Below are 27,084 nucleotides of genomic sequence, written 5' to 3'. Positions count from 1 at the left end.
GCCTCCACCCACGATAAGACGAACAGAGGGGATTCCCTTCCTGGGAAATTAACCAGTAATCTAATCAAAGTAATTGGGAGCAGAAGAACTACTGCAACCAGCATATAATATTAAAATTAAACTTTAGGCAAACATTTTATCTTTTCTTTCGTATCTCCAATGTGGTGATTACCGTTACTTTCTGCGATAAAAGATTGCTTTGCAGCTCTTTCCAGGGAATTTAAGTGGTATTAAACCCCAAAACAAAAATGTAATATACTGGAGCTTGCCAGTACCAAAATACATTTCCTGGTGGAAGGGGGGATTCCTCCACCCACCTTGTTTGTGAATGAATGGAGGAATCTTATTTTTTTTTTTTGGCTGAATGAAAAAATACCCCATCTATGCCCAGCTTTAGGGTGTCTCCACTCTGGATGGAGGAGCACCCAGGATGCCTTTGGACTTGACTACCAAATTAAAGCCAAATTCCAGCTAATGCTTTTTAAACATTTACAGCCAGTGGCAACTCCAGAAACAATATTTAGGGGGGGCACATAAGATACCACAGTCAAAACTAGGGGACACTCATAATTTTCACCACTATATCATACCACTGAAAATACTAAATGAGTGTGTATATATATATATATATATATATATACACAGTATCTCACAAAAGTGAGTACACCCCTCACATTTTTGTAAATATTTTATTATAACTTTTCATGTGACGACCCTTTGCTACAATGAAATAACTCAACACATCGGCCATTAATGTCTAAACCGCTGGCAACAAAAGTAAGTACACACCTAAGTAAATACATCCAAATTGGGCCCAATTAGCCATTTTACCTCCCCGGTGGCATGCAACTCATTAGTGTTACAAGGTTTCAGGTGTAAATGGGGAATAGGTGTGTTAAATTTGGTGTTATTGCTCTCACTTTCTCATACTGGTCACTGGAAGTTCAACTCAGCACCTCATGGCAAAGAACTCTCTGAGGATCTGAAAAAACAACTGTTGCTCCACCTAAAGATGGCTTAGGCTGTAAGAGGATTGCCAAGACCCTGAAACTGAGCTGCAGCACTGTGGCCAAGACCATGCAACAGTTTAACAGGACAGGTTCCACTCAGAACAGGCCTCGCCATGGTTGACCAAAGAAGTTGAGTGCACATGCTCAGCCAGCGTCCTATATCCAGAGGTTGGCTTTGGGAAATAGACGTATGAGTGCTGCCAGCGTTGCTACAGAGGTTAAAGGGGTGGGGGGCCAGCTCAGATCATATACCGTGCACTGCATCAATTTCGTCTGCATGGCTGTCGTCCTAGAAGGAAGCCTCTTCTAAAGATGATGCGCAAGAAATCCAGCAAACAGTTTGCTGAAGACAAGCAGACTAAGGACATGGATTACTGGAACCATGTCCTGTGGTCTGATGAGACCAAGATAAACCTATTTGGTTCAGATGGTGTCAAGCATGTATGGCGGCAACCAGGTGAGGAGTACAAAGACAAATATGTTTTGCTTAAAGTCAAGCATGGCGGTGGGAGTGAAAGAGGACTCAAGTGGCAACCTGTGAAGCTCTGGTGAACTCCATGCCCAAGAGGTTTAAGGCAGTGCTAGAAAATAATGGTGGCCACACAAAATATTGACACGGGCCCAATTTGGACATTTTAACTTATGGGTGTACTCACTGTTGTTGCCAGCAGGTTAAGACATTATTGGCTGTGTGCTTTAGTTATTTTGAGGGGACAGCAAATTTACACTGTTATACAAGCTGTACACTCACTACTTTTATTAGGGAAGACCAACCTGGGGCCATAATTGTGAGTAGCATATTGAACACCCCCCTCTCTCCCTCACCCCCCCCCCCTCTCTCTCTTTCTCTCTCTCTCGTTCACCCTCTCTCTCTCTCTCTCTCTCTCTCACCCCTCTCTGTCTCTCATCCGGGGAGGGGGGTCTCTTTCTCACCATCCTCCCTCACACCCTCTCTCCTCCCCCCCTCTCTCTCTCTCTGTCACCCCCTTCCCTATCTCTCTCTCTCCCTTCTATCTCTCTCACCAGCCTTCTCTTTAAAACCCCCATCTCTGTCTCTCTCTCTCTCTCTCTCTCTCTCTCTCTCTCTCTCTCACACCCCTCTTTCACTCTCCCTCTATTTCTTTGACCCCCCCCTCTCTCTCTCACCCCTACCCCTTTTCCCTCTGATCAGCTCTGCTTAAGGCCCCATTCACACTTGTGCGACCTAAAAGTTGTTAGATTTTGACTGAACTTGAAGCAATGCCTGTGTAATCTTGAGATCTATGGACCTCAAGCCGCATCAAAGTCAGACCAAAGTAGTGCAGATACTACTTTGAAGTCGCTGTGACTTGAAGTTGCACAGATATGAACGGCACTCATTGGAAATCATAGAGTATGACTTGTCGTTGATTAAAACCATCATTATGTGTTTACCTTTCAAGACCCGTGAGTGCCTCTCTCTTATTTGGTGTATATGTATATATATATATATATATATATATATATATATATATATATATATATATATACTGTGTGTGTATACACATACCCACACGCTTGTGTTTGCATTGTGGGGTGCACACCCTAATGCAATAGGCTATGCACATTTATGCACCAACTTTTATTGCACCTGTGTAGTCTGGGTTCTACATTATTTGAAAGAAAAAATAAAGATTCATTAGCTACTATACTATCCCTCTTTTACCTTAAAATCAGAATGATGCCACACTGGTACCTTGCTTTTCTTTTCCATTGACTGAACAATTGGTCCATGTAATCTGGACACGGACAGTACATTAATTCTTAAAACAACAGCAAAATTTCCTCTGTTTTTTCTTTGTTTTTCTAACACAAGTGCTGGCTGCCAGAATAGGTGCTTGAATGTCCTTTGTGTTCCAACTCCTATAGAGGACCACAGAGGGGCTTTATAATGTCATTATTTGTATTATTATATATATATTACACTGAGCCGGTGATTATTACCTTCTGCCAGTTTCTTTGTTTCCCTTTTGTAGGTTGTGGAACTCCGAGCGTATTATTGAACTGTCACAGCACAGACTGATTTCCCGGTCACTGGTGCATAAAGCTGATGTTACCACCTCATTCATTTTCTGCCACTATTTCATTGTCCCAACATGCTATTTTTATTGTTGGCTTGTCATCCTGCAAATCCATGTTTTACAAGGTTTGGAAACACAAGACGAGTGTTGTTTTCTCTTGTGATAAGTCTGTACTCTCTTCAGAAAATGGCTGATGGAACCGGCAGACTATGCTCATGTTCACAATGCTAAGTATATATGTAAACACCACTGGCCTCATTCTATGCTGGGTCTACTGCATACCCCCGGGGCTCGATACCCTGTATTGCTGTCACTGAGTGATAATGAGAGAAAGCTGTGAGAAGAAGGAAATACAAATATAAATCAAGTTTGGACTGTTTAATGTTTTCTGCAGGCAGAAATTCCCTTTAGTTATGAATGGTGGAATCCAGATTGCAAATGACATTTCATGTTCTACAATCATAAATGTAAATGGTTATCTAATAAGGTGAAGGCGAATTTACTCCCTCTTTTTGTCTTTTTAGGTTCAAAGGCCATTGTTTCACAGAGGAACAGTCATCAATTTTGGCCCTGAGCATAGTCTACCACAGAGGTCAAGCAATGAGTGGGGTTCATGGCAAAGCTGGTCTCCCTGTTCTCGGACATGTGGAGGGGGAGCTGCAGTGCGGACGCGGCAGTGTATTGTAAGGTATCAGTATTTGATGATACTCATGCTGACCAACACAAGACATTTTACAAATTTTACAGGGCTTTGTGTCTGTTCACACAACCCGAAAGGTTAGTACCCAAGATGGAATTCTTGGGGACTTTTCTTTTTGAAAATTAAAATTGCTTAGCATGGTTCTGTTAAAAAAAAAAAATATATATATATATATATGCACACACATTATATTACCATATACACACATTATATTACCATATACACACACACATTATATTACCAAAAGTATTGTGACACCTGTTTTTACATTCACGTTAATTTTAATGGCATCCCAGTCTTAGTCCGTAGGGTTAATATTGAGTTGGCCCAACGTTTGCAGCTATGACTGCTTCAACTCTTCTGGGAAGGCCGTCAACAAGGTTTAGGAGTGTGTCTATGGGAATGTTTGATCATTCTTCCAGAAGCACATTTGTGAGGTCAGGCACTGATGTGGATGAAAAGGCAAAGGCTCGCAGTCTCCGCTCTAACATCCCAAAGGTGTTCTATTGGGTTGAGGTCAGGACTCTGTGAATGCCAGTCAATTTCCTCCACCCCAAACTCACTCATCCATGTCTTTATGGACCTTGCTTTGTGCACTGGCCTAAATCATTTGGTGGAGGGGGGATTATGGTGTGGGGTGGTCTTTCAGGGGTTGGGCTTGGCCCCTTAATTCAGTGAAGGGAACTCTTAAAGACTTCAACAAACCAAGACATTTTGGAAATTTCACGTTTACAACCTTGTGTGAACAGTTGAGGGATTACCCCTTCCTGTTCCAACATGACTGTGCACAAAGCAATGTCCACTAAGACATGGATGAGCGGGTTTGGGGTGGAGGAACTTGACTGGCCTGCACAGAGTCCTTACCTCAACCCGAAAGAACACCTTTGGGATGAATTAGAGCCAAGACTGTGAGTCAGGCCTGCTCGTCCATATCCGTGCCCAACCTCACAAATGCGCTTCTGGAAGAATAGTCAAACATTCCCATAGACACAATCCTAAACCTTGTGGACAGCCTTCCCAGAAGAGTTGAAGCTGTTCTAGCTGCAAAGAGTGGACCAACTCAATATTGAACCCTGCGGACTAGGACTGGGATGCCATTAAATTAAAGTTCATGTTCGTGTAAAGGCAGGCGTTACAATATTTTTGGTCATGTATATAAATAATATCAGAATATGAGGTAATGCACACTAATATTTGGAATGATAACAAAAGTGAAGATTCTTTAGTCTAGTTTTTACAGTTTTATTGCAGCTTTAACTCTAGAGATTAGGGAATTTCTGAAAAGTTTGATTAGTCTTGACTGCGAAAATGCCAACACTTTAAAAAATTCTGGAATTTCTTAACTTGATGTCCCATTAAAGTCCAATCATGACCAAGTTCTAGAAAAATGTGTGTTGGGCAACCCATACAGTACATTCATCTTTTTTTTTTTTTCCTTCAACTAGTGGGTGGGTTGAAAAAAAAAAAATGATCCAATTCCCCCATCCACACATTAAAGGTGGATGGAGGGATTCCTTTCCGCTGTGTATTGTGTTCTGATGGCAGGGAGCTTTCCTGGCCGTTAGAACGTACTGATCCGTGTTGCCAGCTGTAGCTGTAGGTACTGATTGATCGTGAAAAACCCGACAGGCTGGTTGTACAGAAGTCAATTGGTAGACCAGAGTGCCCATACCATTGATCACACATTTCCCATCTTTACAGAGTAGAGAAGCAAATGATAAAAAAGTTTTGAGGGTGGTTTGAATAGCACCCTACCTGATGAGAAGATGGGGCTTCAACGCATCCTGAACAGCTTCCTTGCAAAAGGGATACTATGGTAGAAGGGTGGATCGTAGTGGCAACTGGTGGTCGATCTAAGGGTGCCTAGACAGCAGCTGCAGATATAAGGCAGACACAGTCTTTAGTCCCCATCTCTTGAAAACATTTTGGGAATCCATACTACCAAAGATAACATTGAGATTCAAATTAGACTCAAGACATCCGAATTCATGAAATTAGGTCAGAAGTTAATGTCATTCAAATGTTGGCATCGGCTCTATTTTTCTAAAATTTCGAGCACCAAATGTGAGCGCTTACCTAGCTGACTTTTAAAGCCTACTAGAACCCAATTTAATATATGCATTAATCATTTTTATACATAGAAGTACAAGAACAGAATGGTCCATAAAAATCAACAGCAATCTTGCTGCCCTCTAACGGCTCCGACCTAATGAAATGGAAATCAAATTAGTTGGCTTTGGTTATTACCCTTTAGACATTGCTCTTTGCGTTATTAAATAAGCCAATTGGTGTTTGGGGGCTTAAGTGCTTATAGGATACGTCATTACCGCTAAGTATATGATTGGGTGTAATTTTATGATGCATGCCTTAAGACTGTTTATAAGCTTTCATTATGCAATATGAGAAATGTCTTTTATCTTACACAGCCAAACTATGTGCTCTTTGTGAGACAAACTCCTTATTTAAGACAGCTATCTTTGTTATGACGCCTCTTATTTATATGCTGAAAACATGTCCTTTCCTGCTAAGTTGTCAGCGGAAGAATTTGTATTTCTGTTCTCAAATCTTCAGATGTATTTCAGTAACGAGATAATGTCATATTGGTTTCTGGTTACAAAGTTAACTCTTGCTGCTTTCATTCATAATCGCTGCTGTTTCTTAATAGGGATGCTGCAGGACCAGACTGCCTGGGAGACATAAGACAGTACCAAGCATGTAACTTGAAGGTAAGTTCCTGAGGTTCCTGTACTGTGCTCGATCAGATCTCTAAGGCAATTTACCATTCAGTGACCGATTTCTTCCTGTGCAGGACTGTCCATCAGGGGTGGCTGATTTCAGGCATTTCCAATGTTCTGCATACAACAATAAGCCTTTAATGGGAAATTATTACAAATGGACCCCTTTCCAGTCAGGTAAATAATGTTTATTTTATATTTGTTGGATAAGCTAAATAGCAAATCTATCTATAAATCAATAAATATAATAGAATAAAAATATAATTAAAACAATTTAGCAATAAAAGAAAAAAAAATGTTTATGTGAAAGGAACCATATATGTATATAGGACTTTAAATCCCGGTTCACACTACCGCGACTTGTCAGGCGACTTGTCAGCCTGACAAGTCGCGGTCCATTCTGTGCTACGGGAATCGTTCTAATAGGAGCAACTCAAGTCGCTCCGACTTAGAAAATAGTTCCTGCACTACTTCGGGGCGACATCGGAGCCACTTGCATTGATTTCCATTATGTGAAGTCCGTGCAAGTCATGCCGAAGTCACGGTGCACGCGACTTCACAGGTCGCCCCCAAAGTCGGATCGCCATAGTGTGAACCGACACTAAAGGTAGCCACCATTAATTAAAGGAAACAGTCAGTGCTCAAAAAAAAAATACAAAATGTATTAATAACAACATAATAAAATAGTGTATACAAAAAGTGCTGGAAGACATATTCCTAGACCACAAGAACCCGTTACATGCCCAAAGCGTGCCAGGATCTGGTGATGTAAAAACACAAATGGCAACGACCTCCTGTATTCAGGCTAAACTGGATTCTGGTGTGCGGATACCAGTGGATCGCTATGCGTTTTGCTTTGCAGCTTCCTCAGGAGATCCTATTGGTGCCAGACTCAAGGGGGAGGACAAAAGGCACCAAAAACAACGAGATGGAGTGGAGGGAGGGAACTCAAGAGCCGTACTAAGAGGAACATGCACCAAGCATTAGACAGCCATATTATGGGAGTCTCACCCAGGGGCCACATAGACTTATGATGATAGCTGCAGAGATACGAAAGTCTTCCCACTTTCTGTGCAGAAGAGGAGTGATGATGGTAACAGGGTTATCCCTGCATCAGAAATGTCCACCATACACCAACTCCTTTCTTCTTGTTTAGGAGCCTCGGCTCCTCTTCATGCCGATCTAAACGTGGGAATAGCCCCTTCAGTATAGAGATAATGGAGATGTCCACTCGGGTACCGGATGCCTAATGCTTGGTGCATGTTTCTCTTAGTATGGCTCTTGAGGGTGCCCTCCCTCCGCTTCATCTCGTGGTTTAAATACACACACCAAAATCCAGTTAGTATCCATACACCAGAATCCAGTTAGTATCCATACACCAGAATCCAGTTAGTATCCATACACCAGAATCCAGTTAGTATCCATACACCAGAATCCAGTTAGTATCCATACACCAGAATCTAGTTAGTATCCATACACCAGAATCCAGTTTGGCCTGAATACGGGAGGTTGTCACCGTTTCTGTGTTTTCACATACACCAGATCGTGGTGTATGGGGATCTTGTGGTCTAGGAATATGTCTTACAGCACTATTTGTATACACTATGTATGGTTTTAAACACTTTTATGTTAGAAAAATGGTTTGGATAAAGCGTCAGGGAATTCTAGGGCTATTTAACGAGTAAAAAAGATTTACAATTGCTGCCAATTAACTGCAAGAAAATGCAGCGATACAATGGATGAAAATATAGAAATCAGCGCAACTGTACCAAAAAAAGTGTGTCCTAAAGTGACACATGCATCACCGATTGTGTGTGTATATATATATATATATAAAGTAGATAAAAAACTATAAATACAAGATGCAAAAAAGTGCACAGTGCTAAATGGTTAGTGACTGACTACAATATAAAACAAACTTCTATGCATGTGATCAAATCAGGTAGTGATCAAATATGCATTTTTGCAATAAATTGTGCAAAATTGTGCTTCACTAAAAATAAATATAACTAAATAAATATAAATGGATATACTAATTTGTGCAAAAATTAATTGGGTGCTAATTTGGGTGGTATCACAATAAAATATCATCAATTCATGACAAAATCAAAAACGGAAAGAACTTTTTCTTATAAGTATAAAGTCAAGTAATAGTGATTCATAAAAGTCCCAAGATAAAGTCCAATAAAGTACAACAAAAGGAATGTGCAAAAAGTGCAAGCTGTGCTGACTTTTCAAAAATGAAGTGCAAAAATGTGCTGACTCTTCAGAGGTGGTTGTGCTGACTCTTCAGAGATAACTTTTATTATGTTGTTAATAATACATTTGGTATTTTTAATTTGAGCACTGACCTTTCTTGTTTCCTTATGGGATTAATGGTGGCTACCTTTAAAGTCCTTTATACATATAAGGTTCCTTTTACATACTTACTAATTGGATGTGGTGCCACATAATACAGGGTCACGTCACGTCCCTACATTGTTTACAAATAAAATGTTTATCATTAAATTTAGCATAAAAGGCAGCCACTAAATCTGTTTATAGGAAAAATAAATCAGAGAACCTGGTGTTAATTGGTTAAAGCTTAACTCCGGGAATTACCTTTTTTTTTTTTTTTTCTAAATCACCATGATTCAGCTTGCTTACATTTAATTCTTCATATCCCACATCCAGAGGGATGCAGAAATTCACTGTAGTAACCTGTGATACAGACAGTACTGATCTCCTCCAGGCACTGCTTGCTTGGTACCTCTGCCATTCAGAAAATGTCTTGTATTTTTTTTTTTTTGTTCGAAGAATACAAGACTTTCTCTGATTGGACGAGGTGGAGATCTTGACATCATCCTCCTCCTCCATCCCAAAGTTATTTTCTACATGGGGAAGGGGCCAAGCAAACAAGTCCCTGTGTTCAGTATATAGAAGATAATCAAAAGTCAACAACCCACAAGGTTTTAAATGTAGCATTTGCTTTTGAGGATATCCAAAATGCTTCTGTCCTGAGGAAGCGGTTTCCTGAGAAATGTGTGGACAACAAAATATGAATACTAATAGTTGTCATGAATATAGATAAAAACATTACTATAGTGTACTATTTATTTAATCTGCAGTTGATTTACCCATGTATATGGTTTTAAAAATAATAATGTGGAGCAGATTTGATTTTTTTTTTTTTATTGGTGATGAAATAAATATTGTTTTGGGTTTTCCCCATAACAGTAAAAGAAATCTTGCAATGAGGATACAAATTCTGGTGACCTAGGGGCCCCAAGGGATTCCCTTAATTTGCAGGTATTTCCTCTCACTTCCTGTTGTGGCTATTGGACAGGATGTGGAGGGGAAAAAAAAAAGTTTTGCCTTCAGATCTACTTTAGGGATAGAAGAAGGCAAGTTACTTGCGCAGCAACTGGAAGAGACCAGTGCTGACTGTAGAACGGGCTACTACAGCTGTGGCCAAAAGTTTTGAGAATGGCACAAATACAAATTTTCACAAAGTCTGCAGTGTTTTTAGGTCTTTGTCAGATGTTACCATAGTATACTGAAGTATAATTACAAGCATTTCATAAGTGTCAAAGATGTTTTATTGACAATTACATGAAGTTTATGCAAAGAGGCAATATTTGCAGTGTTGGCCCTTTTTTAAGACCTCTGCAATTCACCCTGGCATGCTGTCAATCAACTTCTGGGCCACATCCTAAATGATGGCAGCCCATTCTTGTATAATCAATACTTGAAGTTTGTCAGAATTTGTGGGATTTTATTTTTGTTCACCTGCCTCTTGAGCATTGACCGCAAGTTCTTAATGGGATTAAGGTGTGGGGTGTTTCCTGGCCATGGAACAAAAATTTCCATGTTTTGTTCCCCAAGCCACTTAGTTATCACTTTTGCCTTAGGACAAGGTGCTCCATAATGCTGGAAAAGGCATTGATCATTGCCATACTGTTCTTGGATGGTTGGGAGAAGTTGCTCTGGGAGGATGTTTTTGTTCCATTCTTCAGTCGTTCTTAGGCAAAATTGTGAGTGAGCCCACTCCCTTGGCTCAGATTAAACACATGAATGGTCTCAGGATGCTTTACTGTTGTCATGAAACAGGACTGATGGTAGCGCTCATCTTTTTCTTCTGCGGACAAGGTTTTTCCAGATGCCCCAAAAAATAGGAAAGGAGATTCATCAGAGAAAATGACTTTACCCCAGTCTTCAGCAGTTTAATCCCTGTACCTTTTGCAGAATATCAGTCTGTCCCTGGTGTTTTTCCTGGAGAGAAGTGGCTTCTTTGCTGCCCTTCTTGACACTAGGCCATCCTCCAAAAGTCTTCTCCTCCACTGTGTGTGCAGATACACTCACGCCTGCCTGCTGCCATTCCTGAGCAAGCTCTGCACTGATGGTGCCCCGATCCCGCAGCTGAATTAACTGTAAGAGATTGACTTTCTTGGGTGCCCTAAAGCAGGGCCGGTGCTAGACTATTTTACGCCCTAGGCAAGACCAGCTACTTGCGCCCCCCCAAAAAAAGGGAAGGGGTTAAAAACTCCTCTATGTCATACCCAGTGACCCTGATCCGATGGTTCCTCCATGTTATGCTTTCATACCCAGTGACCCCCCCCATATTCCTCCATGTCACACTCGGGGACCCTAATTTCCCTCCGTGTCACGACCAGGGACTTTGATGTTTTTCCATGTCATACCCTTGGACCCCAATATTCCTCCATGTCATGCTGTCATACCCACTGACCCTGATGTTCCTCCATGTCACACCACCCAGGGACCCCCGTGTTCCTCCATGTCATGCTGTCATACTCAGTGACGCCAATGTTCCTCTATGTCAGACCCTGATGTTTTTCCATGTCACAGTTGGGGACCCTGATGTTCCTCCATGTCACACCTGGGGACCCTGATGTTCCTCCGTTTCACACTTGGGGACACCAATCCCCCATGTCACACCCAGGGACCCCAATTCCTCATGGCACACCTGGTGACCCCGAACTCCTGTTACACCCAGTGACCCCTATCCTCCATGTCACACCTGGTGACTCTGATTCCCCATGGCACACCTGGTGACCCCGATTCCCTTTCATACCAGGGATGCTCCATGTAACACCCAGGGACCCCGATCCCCTGTTTTGAGGACACTAACTGGGCGGTATGAAGAGAGTGGCCCCCACAGTGATCCTGCTGATTCCTTCTCCCAGGACGCTCTCTCCTGGACCACAGTGCTCACCACAGCCCCAACCGGCTCCTGGTGGAGGGAAAAGCAGCAGTCAGAGAGCTCCGCATGTCCTTCATCACCAACCTCCTCAGACTATTCGGTGCCTCGTCACTTCTGCCCCAGTAAAGGTTCCGCCCTCCAGTGCCAAGCTCCGGCTCAAGTTCAGCTCTCCTCCGCTCCCTGCTTAATACCAACCCAGGGAAATGAACGGCTGCCTACCAGCTCAGTGCAGAGAGTCACTTCCTGCCTGGGGTTAAGGCCGTTCAGCTCCAGCTGAAGAGGATCATCATGCAGGCAGCACTCTGGTTGGCTCCATTCCTGCCTCTTGGGGCCCCTCCAACAGTGGTGAAAGGCCAGGGCCTGATAGTTCCGCCACTGCCCAAGACACCTGGCATCTTTCTCTGTCCCTTCTTCCTCCCCTACCACCACCTCTCCCCTCAGCTCACAATAATCATTCATGATCGAGAGAGAGTGCCGACTCCTGGCTGCACCCCTAGGTGGCAATGCGCCCTAGGCGGCTGCCTTGTTTGCCTAGTGGAAGCACCGGGCCTGCCCTAAAGCCTTCTTTACAAATGCAGTGGAAATATTTTTTTCTCTCTTTTTACATTTTCATGGCAAAGATGGACTTTGCAAATAATTGCAATTAATCTGATCACTCTTCATAACATTCTGGAGTATATGCCAATTGCTATCATAAAAACTGAGGCAGCAGACTTTGTAAAAATCTATATTTGTGTCAGTCTCAAAACTTTTGGCCACAGCTGTACAGTGAATTTCTGTATTCTCTGCAACCCTCTGGAAGTGATATATGAAAAATTAGATGTGAACAAGCTGGACCAATGTAAGTTAAAGAAAAAATAATTCCCAGAGTTCAGTTCTGTATTATAATTCATTAAGTAAGTTGGTATAAAGCAAAGCTTTTGCAAGTGTCTCAGCATTGTTGTCAATAGATTGATGGCTATGCAAAACGTCTCAATTGTCCCTTACTTCAGGACACAATGTAATACTGTCATTGCTGTTTTTGAACATTGATATTTCAAAGCAGGTTACATTTTAAGCTTCAAAATCTTAGCATAGGTCCAAGTGTAACCATAAACATACTTTGTTGGTATCCAATGCTGACACTTGTCTCACAGTGTGAACATATTCGGTCTAAGCTGTTCTAAAGATGGCGCTGACACCTGAAATGAGGCCAAAGTAGCATGGAGATGCTTTGTGCCATGTTCTAGATGCACTGTAGGTCCCTACATTACCCCGGGGCTCTTGGAGCTGTGGATAATTGTCATTCCTAGCCTGAATAGGTTTTGCTCTGCAGGCAAAAAATCTTGGTAGCAGTTCAAAGCAAAGTGGCAAGTGACATTGTTTTTATCCATCAATAACAAGTTAAATTATGTGAAATTAGAGGAGCAGAAGAGGATTTATGCTTCTGGACTAGCTGGTGCCATCTTCAGGGTTTGGCAGATCCATTGTAAAAATATTTAACATAATACCACTTTTAACATTCTTCTAAACAAATCAATGATGTGTTTCTGCTTTCCAACTTGATAATCTCAGGCAATAACATATGAAAATCTACTCTGACTGTTTGTTTCTTGTTCAGGACAAGGAGACTGTGAGCTAAGTTGCTTGGCACAAGGGCAAAACTTCTATTATAACTTTGGCAGAGTGTTGGATGGAACATCATGCCGTTTGGAGTATGATGGCATTTGCATCAATGGGCAATGCCTGGTAAGTCTCATTATATGATGGAGTTATTGAAGCACTACATAAACCTTGTATAAAAAATACAGAAGACCATCAGTCCTTCTGTAAATTAACTGTACATCCCTCACCTTACATGCCAACCGCATTTTATTTACTAGATCAAACATTCACATCTGTTTCTGATAATCAGTATAACTCCAATACATCATCCACATTTCTTACCGAAGCGGTGACTGATTTATTACAGGTGTTAGAAGAAATATTTTCTTTACAAGGAAGAAATATTGGCATGAGTTGAGAGAGGCAGGATGGAGTGGCCGCAGTGTTTTCCAGTATTATATGAATGAAGGTGTTCGAACTTCATGGACATTGTTTGTACCTGTTGGCCAAATTTTCAAGCCTAATGTAGGAGCATTCAGATCTAAAGGGATTATATATATATTTTTTTAATGGGTAGTGTCTTCATTTATCAAAGACAGCAGAAGGAAAAAATATCTGCTTGAAATGCTTAGGTATATTTAAGGGTCTAAGGTAGGGTTTCTCAACCAGGATTTGATGGTTCTATATGGCTCCTCCTGGGCTTGCTAGGGGTTCTTTCAGCAATGACTAATTGTTTGTTGATCTTCCATTTACTTAGAAAAATACCTCTCAGCAAGTATAGTCCAAAGAAGGCTGAGGTGGGATATCCCACCTAATGATATCCTGATAGGTCAAGATTCCATTGATGAATGCTCCCATCCAGTGGTGTATTTAGGTTTTGTGCTGCCCTAGGCCTGACTAAACTTGTGCACCCCCTAATTTACATATGACTTACCCCTTCCTGTAAAGGCCATGCCCATTTACTGTTTACGACCCGCCCTGTCATCTGTGAACCACAGACCACAAGTCTATCAGTGCCCATCAGCGTAGCCTCATCAGTTCCCACACGTTCAGCCTCATCAGTGCCCATCTGTGCAGCCTTATCAGTGCCACCTCATTACTGCCCATCAGTGCAGCCTCATCACTGACCGCTTTATGGGGGTGCCAGACCGATTTGCATCCTGGACTCTGCCCTCTGGCCCAATTCACCCCATAAGACTGGCACTATATTAAAAGTGTAGTGCAAGCCGGGGGAGACCCTTTTCGTGCGTGAACCGGGAGGAGGCGGTTTGTTTCTGTGCAGGGTGTAGATTTTTTGCTGCCCCCCCCCCCCCCCCCGCAAAGTGCCGCCCTAGGCCTGGGCCTTGTTGGCCTAGGCCAAGATACAGCACTGCTCCCATCTACACTAACCAACATTGCAAATGGGCAATTTTCCAATAACCATGTAAGGGCTTACTTCTAAACCAACCACTAATGTTAGAGGACATCACAGTTTTTGCAATCTGCATATCTGTTCTGCAGATATTTTATTTTAATATTATTACTGAACATAATTTTGCAATAGGCTGGTAACAAAGTTATCTGTCCTGGACCTCGATTATGCTAGGTACGCCTAATTATTTTATTCAAAACTTTCTTCAAATTATTGAACATGCTAATATACCATGAACTGTAGGTATCATTCTTTTTTGCAGAGGTTCCCTGAGAAAGTGATATTTTATTTCAAGGGTTCCCCAGGGTATAAAGGTTGAGAAAGGCTGGTCTATTCTTTATTTAAGCGTTATTTTTTAATGCATTTGCTGTTGCTACAAAGGTAAAGAAAAATATTTGAAAAAGTAACAAGTCCACCGTTTGCAGTTCAGATATTAGATGTCAAAGCTGAACTTCAACCTTCCCTTCAGTCTTGCACAGTTGTACAGGTTCCCCCCCTGTACTGAATTTGTTTACTCTGATTTCACTGCACTGCACAGCTTCCTATAGTGTGCATAGAAGTTGCAGCAAGTCCAATAGAGTCCACCTAATTTCCTGGCTGGAGGTCATCCACCATCAATCTAGCCTTTTTCACCTCAACCTTACTCTGCAATATTGTGTAAATCTGATATTTAAAGTGGATTTCAATCCTAAAAAAATTTTCTTTGTGAATGTGGGGAATGGTTGCTATCCAAGAGACTGATTTATTTTCACATCCTGTCCTGCTGACAACATTCTACCAGACAAGAAGTGAGGGCTAATTTCCTACAACAATATAGACAGAAATAAAAATGCTTTTTAGTAGAGTAGGGAAAGTCTAGAAGCCATCATACTTTTATTTGTTTGTGACCATTTTGCAAATTTTTCCTCATTTTCTGCCTGATAAATTGGCTGTCTGTGGAACACAAAGTGAGGGAAAACATTTAATATTGCTGAGTAAATTCCTTTATCGATGCCAAACAACATGGACAAAGGAATCTCCCCTGCCTGCTATTGTATTCTAGCAGCAAGCACCCGCGACTGTCAAAATACCCATCTGATTGGCTGCAGTCACTGTTTGGCCAATAATTTTCCACCTGGCTCTTTCCAGATCAAAGTTTATGGAGCAGGGGGTCGACAATAGCACCTCCCCCCCCCGGCTCGAATTTCTACAGATAAAATTCAAGCCTTGTATAGCCAGCATTGCTGCACTACAGATAGCAGGTAAAAACAGACAAGGGTTCTAAATCTTCCGCACTCTATCCAAAACTAAACAAAAAAATGTTTGACTTGACATTCAGTTTAATACAAGATATAGCAAAATTTGGAGGGTGCAAACAAATTGGACATTTTTTTTTTTTTTTTTATTGATTTGTTTTCATGTAAAAATGCAGTTGACGATGAGGGTGGCAGCAATATTTGGCCAAAAGAACAGGGTGGCAGCAACATTAGGCCATAAGAAGGATATAAAAATAGCATAGTATAGGTTTATAGTTGGATTAGCGGTACTAGGTCTAAAGATTAGCATTGAGTAATACTTGAATGGATGGCGGTCAGTTTATTATTTAATAATTGGATGTAGGGGGGAAGGCCTGGGCTAATAGAATATAAAGTAAATGTATTTGGAAGGTAGAGGGTCATTTGGAGGATCATCGGGTAATAGTCTAGTCTGATACCATTAAGTTGGAAATTTTGTACTATGGATTGGGGAGTATCAGTAGTCAAGGTTTGAATGGAAGATTCCCAGATATCAAAATATTTTTGGACCTATTTCCTTTTGTAAGAAGGCCTCCATCCATTCAATGTGGAAAACACAAGCCTATTTACAAAAAGAAAGATGGTGGGGATTCAGGGTAGAGCTACTTATGTAGGATGCCTTGCTTGCTACGAGAGATATATAATGGCGGACAATTGCTTGCAGCTTGACATTTTAATACCTGCAATGTCTATCAGGCCAAAGGGTGCCCATTCAGGAATTAAGGACAAATAATATACTAGGTGTGTGGTAGCATAGCGTACTACTGTGATCCAAAATTGTTTTTGTTGAGAGCATTTAAACCAAACCAATAAATTCAAAGAACATTTTTTACCTTTGTTTTGCAGCAAGTGGGTTGTGATTCCATCTTGGGATCAAATGAGAAGATGGATATCTGTGGAGTCTGTGGAGGAAGAAATGTATCATGCCGACACCACCACAATATCTATACTACAAAGTACCCAGCCTCTGGTAACTGTCACACTACACTGGGCTTAGGCCATACTGCAAGACTAGAATGCAGGCCTGGGCCTGAGATATGACACTTACTGTAGCTCAATTATCTGATTGTATCTGGACAGAGTAACACATGAAATAGATCAGTCTATTGTATCTGCTCCTCCAGACATTGTCATAATAGATCCCTTTGTACAGTACATCTTTGTAATGTCAGTCACTCCTCTGGCTGTCAGTCTAATAACCTGGTATGACATGAGCTTTATCTATACTGTAGTGCATGTCTGGTTCACAATAATGGCTGCATTCACATACCATCTGTAGTTATTGTGGGAAACAATCCTTGGGGTTGATTCACGAAAGGCTAATAGGCTGTTTACTTTGCAATTGACGTATTCCATAGCTTAGTAAATCTAGTGAAAAGTCACACTGCTAAGAACACCCAATCACGTGCAAATAAAATAATAAAACCGTTTTTTGTCTGAACACGATTGGATGATGGAAGTCAGCAGAGCTTCTCCACACTCACTAAGTTCTGGGGAAATTTCCTTTGCAAAGTGAACAGTCTATTTTCCTTTATTAAAGAGGTTGTAAACCCAATTTTTTATTTTTTTTTTCACCCTGAAAGAGAAATGCATAATGAGCTAGTATGCATCGCGTACTAGCTCATTATGAAATACTTACCTTAGAACGAGTCCCCGCCGTGCCGCCCGCTTACCTCTATGACGGGCGACATGTTCAGTTGCCCGTCTTCCGGGATCGCGGCATCCGGCCATCTGATTGGCCGGAGCCGCGGTGACGTCACTCCCGCGCACGGGAGCCGACGGTCACGGCACGGGGCTCTGAAGGAACGGCACGAGTGGCCGTTCCTTCAGAGCGCATGCGCCAGTGATGTCACTGACTGCATTTAAGGTAAATATCTCCTAGACGGTACATGTTTAGGAGATATTTACAGTAACTATAGGTAAGCCTTATCATAGGCTTACCTATAGGTACAACTTGCAGAGGAGGGTTTACTTCCTCTTTAAATCAACCCCCCTGACTCAAATAGGAAGATGGAAGATCTGCAATAGTTTGGTATCAGAATGTGATCAGCACAGGGCCAATTAGCAATGCCCAGAAAAAGGGTCAGGGGTCCTGCAGCCTCATAGGACAGTCAGAAAAGAATGAAAACTCTTTACAAGCTTTAACCAGACACTGATAGAAGTCACAAGACTGCTATATACTGCTGATGAGAAAAGGTTTTTATCTGTTTATATTTGCTAAAATATTTGCATTTCCATGTTCTGTGTAGTGTGGGAGACCAGATATAGTGAATGCAGGCTCCTGGGTTTAGTAACACTTTAAAACACACAGCTGCATTTTGCCAATGGTCCAGCATACTGTCCCTGCTACCTCTGAGAGATAACATGCAAAGTAAATAAGCAGGTGTACGTGCGTGAAGAAAGTTGGCTTGCTATGCCACACTGGAAACAGCTGAGAACAATCACGTTTCTTCCGAGTGTTAGTAAACGGAATTCTTCGCATTCATGTATAAATATAACTACTAAAGCAAATATACACGTCAGTGTGTACACCTCCCTTTTATTTATTAAACTTTGTACCAAGGCAGTGAGTGAGCCTGTATAGGACACACCAGTCAAGGAAAGGACTTGCCTGGAGGGGAAATTATAATGTTTGCTTTTGCTAAAGAAAATTGTAATTCTGCATCCAGACTCACTTTCTCTCATTACTGTCATTTCTAGGGCTATTTGGATATAATGAAGTGACCATGATCCCTGCAGGTGCCACTAATATCAGGGTGACTGACAAGAGCAATAATTATCTGGGTAAGTGTAGGCTGTTAGGGAATTTTCCAGGTGTCTGTCCAGGTAGCACGGCAGGTACACACCATGAAACTTTTACAGAAACACTGGCTCTTGTGTATAAAGCTGTGTGTTTGACAAAAACCCTAGCTTCCTGCGTGCGACCGACGTATACCTACGGTGGTTCACGCAGGAGCGGCTGCCTGCCGCAGTATAACTGCAGCGGGCAGTCGGTAAGTGGTTAATGAGCAACTAGTCAATAATGTGTGAAAAGACATTCCTGGATAGTGACAATGGAAAGTCCACAAAGGGACAGAGGGGGAATTGGGTCTATGCGATACCAAGTGCAGAAAAATGTTGAGTTGGGTCCTCACCTAAGAAACGTAATCTTGCTTACCCCCTTCCCACCCCCCATCCCTACCTCCCCTTCCTCGTTTCCCCATACCTTGTATGTTCTCTTTTTCTTATTTCTTTTCTATACTATCCTCTTCCTCCCTTTGACGGCCACCTTGGCCTCGTTAAGGGGTGGAAGTCATACAATTTCCCTACTCTTATTGATTTCAGCACTTATATTGTTAGATTAATTGACGATTTAGCACACATTCCTCACTGTTGACTACTGTTATACTCTCAAGTGTAACCATAATGAGGTGTGCTCATCATATTCAATGTCTTGTCAGTGGAAACTTTCTTGACTAATGTTCTTTAGACATACTGTTGCTGTATCCGGTGTCGATCTACCAATTTTATTTGTTCCGAGCTATGTACATCTACAAACGATACTTGTTTATTTGCTACCTGTTTTGATTTTCTCAATAAAGCACCTTTTTGTGAAAAGAAAAAAAAAAGAAAAATGTAATGAAAAAATAACAATATATAATTTTTTAGTTGATATTTTAGAAAATAATTTTATTGATCCAGAAACAGTAAAATACCTCAATGAAAGGCCATTGCTAGTTAGGTGATAAAAAACCACTCCAGGAGAGAAGAAGGCTCTAGTAAAAACAAGAACAAGGGGGAGGTGCCTCTAAGTGCAGTATTATAAAACAATTTTAGTTTTAAATAAAACTATTAAAAACACACTTCCAGGATAAATGGAAAGGGAAGGCTCAACATAATAGCGTAAGTCCAGCGGGAGGTTGTCCAGATGTAATCCAGTGTGGTATGATGGAGATGATCCCAATCCGGTGGAGACACTGAAAGGACAGCCGCGCTACAACGGCATGAAGAAGGAGCCAATCAGACGCTCCGAAATGTATCCCGCCTCTTTGACATCATATCTGTGCTTGCGTTCCATGCTGGCCCTGGTCGCTTCCCGCTGACTTCTCCGGGTCCTGCGTTCCACGCTGGCCCTAGCAGTGTGGATGTCCTTTCAGTTTAATAACATCTGGACAACCTCCTGCTGAACTTACCCTATTATAATGAGCCTTCCCTTTACATTTATACTGTAGGTGTGTTTTTAATAGTTCATAAAATTGTTTTAGGATACTGCACTTTGAGGTGCCTCCCCCTTGTTACCATTTGATGGTGCCTGCACAGTTCCAGGGCCAGTGCCACTTGGCAGAGCCAGCAGCAAGACACCAGATTTTATTAGAGTTGTAAGAGTGGCATCCTGACCACCACTGTAATTGGGGCTTTCTTCCCAACCACTACCAATGTAAAGGGCATCTCTTGATGGACTCATTTTAGAAGGGGTTCCCTGAGACCTAAAAAATATTTCTAGGGCTTCTTTGAGGTTAAAAGGTTGAGAAAGGCTTTAGAGAGTCTGCTTTGAAGAATCTGTCACCACATTCACCAAGTCCTGGGAAAAGTTCCCCTGCAAAGTGTGACTTCCCGTGCAAAGCCAACAGCCATTTTACCTTTATATGATCAAGCCAATGGTGTCTCCAGTAAATTTTCAAGCAGCACCATATCTCTACTCTGTCATTTAGACTTCTTAATAAAGGGGAGCACTAAGAGTCCCTGACACACATTGGCTGTTCTGCTTGATCACATTATAAACAAATAAAGTGATCATATAAAAGCCGCTCCAATGTTTTTCACCCATATAAATCATTAATAAACACTTTGCTGATCGCTTTGTGTAAAATCATTTCAATCCTTTCCTTTTCCTTGTAATCCTTCCTGTTTCTTTTTCTTACATAATCGGCACATGCACTCTGAAGGAATGGCATACTCGTGCTGTTCCTTCCTTCAGAGCTCTATGCCGTGACTGCGCTCATGCATAGGAGTGATGTCGACACGGCTCGGCCATTTAAGCGGCCTGAGCCCGCGAACCCGGAAGGAAGGCCGGGTGAAAACGGAAGCCCTCTAGTGGTGACAGATTGCTGCTGGAGGGCTTCATTTCAATGCAGGTCTTTTACAATGTGCTTTGCATACTAGCACATTAAGATATTACCTTGCAGGAGGACATTTTGTTTTCCAAAGTTTACTACTGCTTTAAAGATTTTTTGGACATGTTTGCTATTGGTCTGACATAATTGTTGCATTTCTTACTTTCTGGACTATGGGTCCTCTAGTTAGAGGTATCTTGCTTCCTCACAGTAGTCAAATAGAGATATTGAGCTCCACCAAATGGACTGACTTTCATATTTTGATATTGATAATGTAAGAATCATTGCTTCTTGTTTTATGTTGTTGTCTGGGTCCCGACTGAAGAAATACATCATTAAGCTTTCTCAACCTCTAATTGATGAACCCCTATAACTTATCAAGCTCAGGGAACCCCTACTAATAATTATTCTATCTACAGTTCACAGAACATTATTGTGATGGTCAGTGGGAAGAATGCTACTTTATTTTTGTGGTCATTGGGAAGAATCCCCCATACAGATAGCTAAAGAGATCATTGGTGTCAGTGGTTGTTTATCTGAGAAACCGGAATTGCCCATTGCTCAAAGAACCCCTGACAACCTCTGGAGGAACCCTAGGTTTTCCCAGGTTGAGAAAGACTGTCCACTCTATTACTCCTGGTGGCATCTGTTACCATAAAAGAATATAAAAAAAAAAAATCCCAAATTTTTTACCTTTTGCCAGAAGAGCAATAGAAGGGAAACTTTCCAATGGGGACAGTTGTTCACTGACAACCAAGTGGGGATTTTCCTACTTTGTTGTGTCTAAAGTAGGGATAGACCGATATGATTTTTTCAGTGCTGATACCGATATTTTGGTCACAACATATCGGTATCGGCCGATATGGGCCGATATTTTGTACATTTAGAGTTTTGAAAAATAAAGAACATTTTTGACACAAATCTGGTACTGAACATGTTCATTTTTTGTTTAATGCTTAATGGTTGGCTTGCTGGCACCCTGTGGTGGGTGGCTGGCTGGCTGGCTGGCACCCTTTGGTGGGTGGCTGGCTGGCACCCATTGGTGGCTGGCTGGCTGGCTGGCACCCATTGGTGGCTGGCTGGCTGGCTGGCACTGGGCTGTGGGTGGCTGGCTGGTACAGTGCCTGTGGCTGGCTGGTACAGGGCCTGTGGGTGGCTGGCTGGCTGGCACTGGGCTGCTGTGGATGGGTGTATGGCTGTGATACACTCCCGTGAGACTAGTCCTGACTCCAGATGAGGCTTTCCAAGGCAAGGGAGGCGGCCTAAGAAGGCAGAATGACATCACAAAAATATCGACAATATCGGCCTGTTCCGGGGCCGATACCGATATATCGGGGAAAGTGCATATCGGCCACGCCGATGATCGGTCTATCCCTAGTCTAAAGTATGGGAAGTGAAGGGAAATCTACCCAGTGGGATACAGATGGCATAATAAAAACTTGATTGGGTTTTACGAAGTTCTTACTCTATCCAAAATTTAGGGGAAAAAAAAAAAGGATGTTTGGCTTTACATATACTTTAACGATTTCATCCATCCCTGACAGTAAAATATTTCAGATTCATAGTGTAGAATAGTGTGACAGCATGTGGGTGGAAAGTGTGATCCTGACACTAAATTCTAGGGAATTATATTGTCATAACATGTCTCTTTTTGAAATGAAGTTCTCAGAACTCTTTCAGTACAGGGACACAGGTGTCATTATATTATTCCAACGTGGACACAGCACTGGGTATATATAATTCTATTTCAGATTTATGTCATGGAAAAAGAATTACCTGCTTTCCTGAAATTATCAGCATAAACTTGTATATAATCGCATGTGCAGCATCTCATTAGGAAGCCTTTCAAAGCCCTCTGGCTTTTAGTTAAACATATTCTTATCTGTTCATTGGCCTCACGAGGCAGACAGGTAACATCTTGCCCAGGAATCGGCTCTATGGAGACAGCAGGCTGTTGTATGTCTTCTCAGGCTACTATTCACCTCTTGGAATGATATCTGTTCTCTGCGTTCATATGTGTTGAATGCTATGTATGAAGTGGGAGCATTTTCTTTAAACTGTCATACATTGGATGTACATCCCGGTCATTGCCCCATCATTGGACTGGAATTTTTCCATTTACTATAATTTTCCCATTAGAAGTTTAGTGGGGTTTTTTTTTATAGGGGAATGAGTGAAGCAGAAAACATCGACCATACAAAAACACATAAACATCTAAGTGACAAATTATGAATGTCTGTATCATACACGTGACTATTTAGAAGTAAATATTTTTGTTTTAGATAGGGGTTCCAACTCCTCTCCATCCTCCTATCAGTTTTCTATTGCTGTCTGTGTCCCCGTTAGGGAAATTTGTCCTCTCTATTTGTGTTGGTGACACTTCATACCCATAATGAAAGTTAACCACTTGCCTACTAGGCACTTTCTCCTGCTTCCTGATCAGGCCATTTTTCAGCTTTGAGTGCTGTCGTACTTTGAATGACAATTGTGCGGTCATGCAACACTGTACCCAAATTAACATTATCATTTTTTGAGACAGATAGATCTTTCTTTTTGTGGTATTTATTCACCACTGGGTTTTTTTCGTTTTTTTTCTAAACAGACGAAAAAAGAGCAAACATTTTGAAAAAAAAAAACAAAAAAACTTTTTTTTTCTGTTATAAAATTTTGCAAATAAGTTTTTATTTTTTCACTGATGTGCGCTGAGGAGGATGCACTGATGAGCACTGATGGGGTGGCACTTATAGGCACAGATGAAACGACGCCGATGGGCACTGATATGGAGCACTGATATGCTGCACTGATGGGCACTGATATGCTGCACTGATGGGCACTGATATGCTGCACTGATGGGCACTGATATGCTGCACGGATGGGCACTGATATGCTGCACTGATGGGCACTGATATGCTGCACTGATGGGCACTGATATGCTGCACTGATGGGCACTGATATGCTGCACTGATAGGCACTGATATGCTGCATGGATGGACACTGATGGGGCTGCACTGATAATTAGGGCACTGATGATCAGTACCCTGATTATCAGTGTAAATGCCCCCTGTCACAGGATAGCTGGTTTGGTGTTATCGCTCTCACTTGCCACTGGAAGTTCAGCTTTATGTAGAGCTACAATTCTTTTTTTCCAGATCACCAGAGAGTTCTTTGCCATGAGGTGCCATCTTGAACTTCCAGTGACCAGTATGAGAGAGTGAGAGCGATAACACCAAATTTAACACACCTGCTTCCCATTCACACCTGAGACCTTGTAACACTAACGAGTCACATGACACCAGGGAGGGAAAATGGCTAATTGGGCCCCAATTGGACATTTTCACTTAGGGGTGTACTCACTTTTGTCGCCAGCGGTTTAGACATTAATGGCTGTGTGTTGAGTTATTTTGAGGGGACAGCAAATTTACACTGTTATACAATCTGTACACTCGCTACTTTACATTGTAGCAAAGTGTCATTTCTTCAGTGTTGTCACATTAAATATTTATAAAAATGTGAGGGGTGTACTCACTTTTGTGAGATACTGTAGATCTGAAGAAGTGATTTGGATAAGCTATGAGACGGCTTCAAAATTACGGAAGTCCAGTTGAATGTTTTGAAATGTGAATGCAGCGCTGCTTTAAAATAAAAGATGATTCTTAAATATAAATGATTAATTCTTCAAAAAATCATAAACTTCCTCCAATAAAATAATCAAACATATAGTGCTTCAAATAAATGTCCATTAGTGCATCCTTCCAGGATGGTGTATCCTTCCCCAATGTTCATAAAGTGCTTGAGTGCTCGATCTGTGCTGTATGCAGGGTTTCCCCCTTTGGTTATCTACTTACCACCAAGTAGTTATTAGCAGGCATGAAAGAAAGGCTTTACACACAGCTTCTCCGATTGATAAAGAAAGATCGTTGCTGGAAGGTCAAGATTCATCCCCAGTGTCCTCAGAAAAGAAAGCTTGCCGTCCTGTTGGCAGCCATCATGAACCAGTTGAATGTTACTAGCTACTAATAGATGTTTTAGATGGCGTTTTCACTGTCTTTTCAAAGTGGATCCCGTATTCAAAATTTACAAGTAACTATGTGGAGAGGTTTAAAGTAGGAATCCCCTTTTTATAGTTCGAAACCCCTTTTAATGTGTAGCTGCCAGCAGGTATCATCCGCACACAGTAAAATAGAACCTCTTTGTAATTTTATGTAATTTATACATTTTTTTTTTTCCCATTGGTCTACTAGATCTCTACATACAGAATATGAATATTGCTAGGTCTGGGAAAGAAACCCTTCCTTTGTCAATCAGAACTGAATAAAGGGAGAACATTTCTATGTAAATGTCCTTCTTAATTTTGCAACTACGGTGGTAAACAGAGGTGGGGGACTTGAGTTACATGACTTGACTTAAGTCACCAGTTTGAGGACTTGAGACTTGCTTGACTAAAATTAATAAAAGACTCGACTTGACTTTGACTTGGTATTCATGACTTGAGACTTGACTTTGACTTGAGACATATGACTCGAAATGACTTTACTTTCTTAAGTTATTAAATATTTTCATTTTCTCAAGATGTGTTAAAGCAAAATGAATGTGCCTGTTATGTTTCTGACACCACAGTCACTTAAAACACCTCAGTGTGTTCTGATTTTTAGGACACTGGCTGTTTAACAATGGAAATACTTAATATGTTTTTAGTGACTGTGGTGTTGAAACATGACCGGACAAAGGATTTTGAACTGTTTGGGCATTCAAAGTGTTTCTTTAATATGCCAAGAAAAAAGCACTAAGCAGTTTTGTTAATTTTGAAAATAAAACAAAACCTTTCCTGGCCACTGACTTTTAACTGATTTAAAGGTGAAAATTGGGGTAGATCAGTATTTTGACTTGATTTGTGACTTGACCAAAATAAATGACTTGACTTGACTTGCTTGACTTCTAGCAGGGACTCGACTTGACTTGCTTGCTTTTCGCCACAGTAACTTGGGACTTGCTTGAGACTTGAAGGTTAAGACTTGAGACTGCTTGTGACTTGCACATGTGTGACTTACTCCCATGTCTGGTGGTAAATAAAAGTTTGATTCTCCAGAAGACTAATTATAGGATTACTTTTATGCCGTCCATGGCTTATTATGTATTGAAAGGCCAAACCAACTGGCCGACGGTAAAGGAAAACCATGTCCATCATTATAGAACAGCCATGTGTTGACATTTTAATCTGTTTTGTTGCCTTGTTTCCATAGAACTGTTTCCTGTATGATTTATGCCTTTTTGCAGTATTATGATACACAATTCAAAGGCTTGCAGTTGCTAAAATTGAACTGCTTAAAACCTTCAGATGAAAGAACTACTTAAAATAAATCATTGCTATTTAGATATTGAAGCAGATGAGACATTTAGCTTGTTGCCTCCAAAACAAGAAACAAGAGCGCCCCAGGGAAGGCGATGGAGCTATTTGTGTTCCTGTTTTCTAAAGAAAGGCTGGCACGTAGAATTCATAAATGATCTGACACAAGCCTCCCAATTAGAACTCGGTGTTAATGAACAAGTGATTGAATATCCACCAAGCAAAGCTTCCTATGTGGCAATATCTTTGCTGCCAAGACAAAAATAAATTATGGTAAACCGTTAATGCTGGTTAAGTCCAACATTTTTATTATATCAATTTATACATGGAATTGTCATTATTTAAATTTGAACTCTAGGCTAAAAAATAAATACACATGTGAAACACATAGGAGTTGTAAATCTGGCCAGCCAGGTTTGTGATTCACACAACACAATCACATTGGTGACCTCAATTTCCCCTACTGCAGTTGAGCAACACAGCTTGGTCACCAGACTAGAAAATGCAGGCAGAAAAGCACACTGATGAGGTCATCACTTAACACTCTTGAAAGCCTGTTCCTGTCTGTTGACTGACAGCACTGTGCAAAGCAATAGATCTCTGATTGACTTCCAGTGCTTGCCCTGGATCCCCCAGCTTGAGTGTGATAGTGCATGGGATTACAGGGGGCTGAGCTCCGGAAACTCCCAGTATT

The 27,084-nt window shown here is 41.4% G+C and overlaps 1 protein-coding gene across 1 annotated transcript in view; it reads left to right on the top strand.

Annotated features, from left to right (window-relative positions):
• LOC309554011 (ADAMTS-like protein 5) overlaps positions 1 to 27,084 on the top strand; it is a 141,192-nt gene that overhangs the window by 60,453 nt on the left and 53,655 nt on the right. Inside the window, exons 3-8 of the mRNA XM_082255531.1 lie at positions 3,574 to 3,737; positions 6,415 to 6,475; positions 6,559 to 6,661; positions 13,285 to 13,412; positions 16,800 to 16,923; positions 18,654 to 18,737. Coding sequence (XP_082111657.1) covers positions 3,574 to 3,737; positions 6,415 to 6,475; positions 6,559 to 6,661; positions 13,285 to 13,412; positions 16,800 to 16,923; positions 18,654 to 18,737 — 664 coding nt within the window. The remainder of the gene's footprint in view (positions 1 to 3,573; positions 3,738 to 6,414; positions 6,476 to 6,558; positions 6,662 to 13,284; positions 13,413 to 16,799; positions 16,924 to 18,653; positions 18,738 to 27,084) is intronic.

Source organism: Pelophylax lessonae (genome assembly GCF_965119305.1).
Source record: "Pelophylax lessonae genome assembly, chromosome: 4".
NCBI lineage: Eukaryota > Metazoa > Chordata > Amphibia > Anura > Ranidae > Pelophylax > Pelophylax lessonae.
The sequence above is the reverse complement of the archived record's forward strand: the minus strand, read 5'-3'. Positions and strand labels throughout refer to the sequence as shown.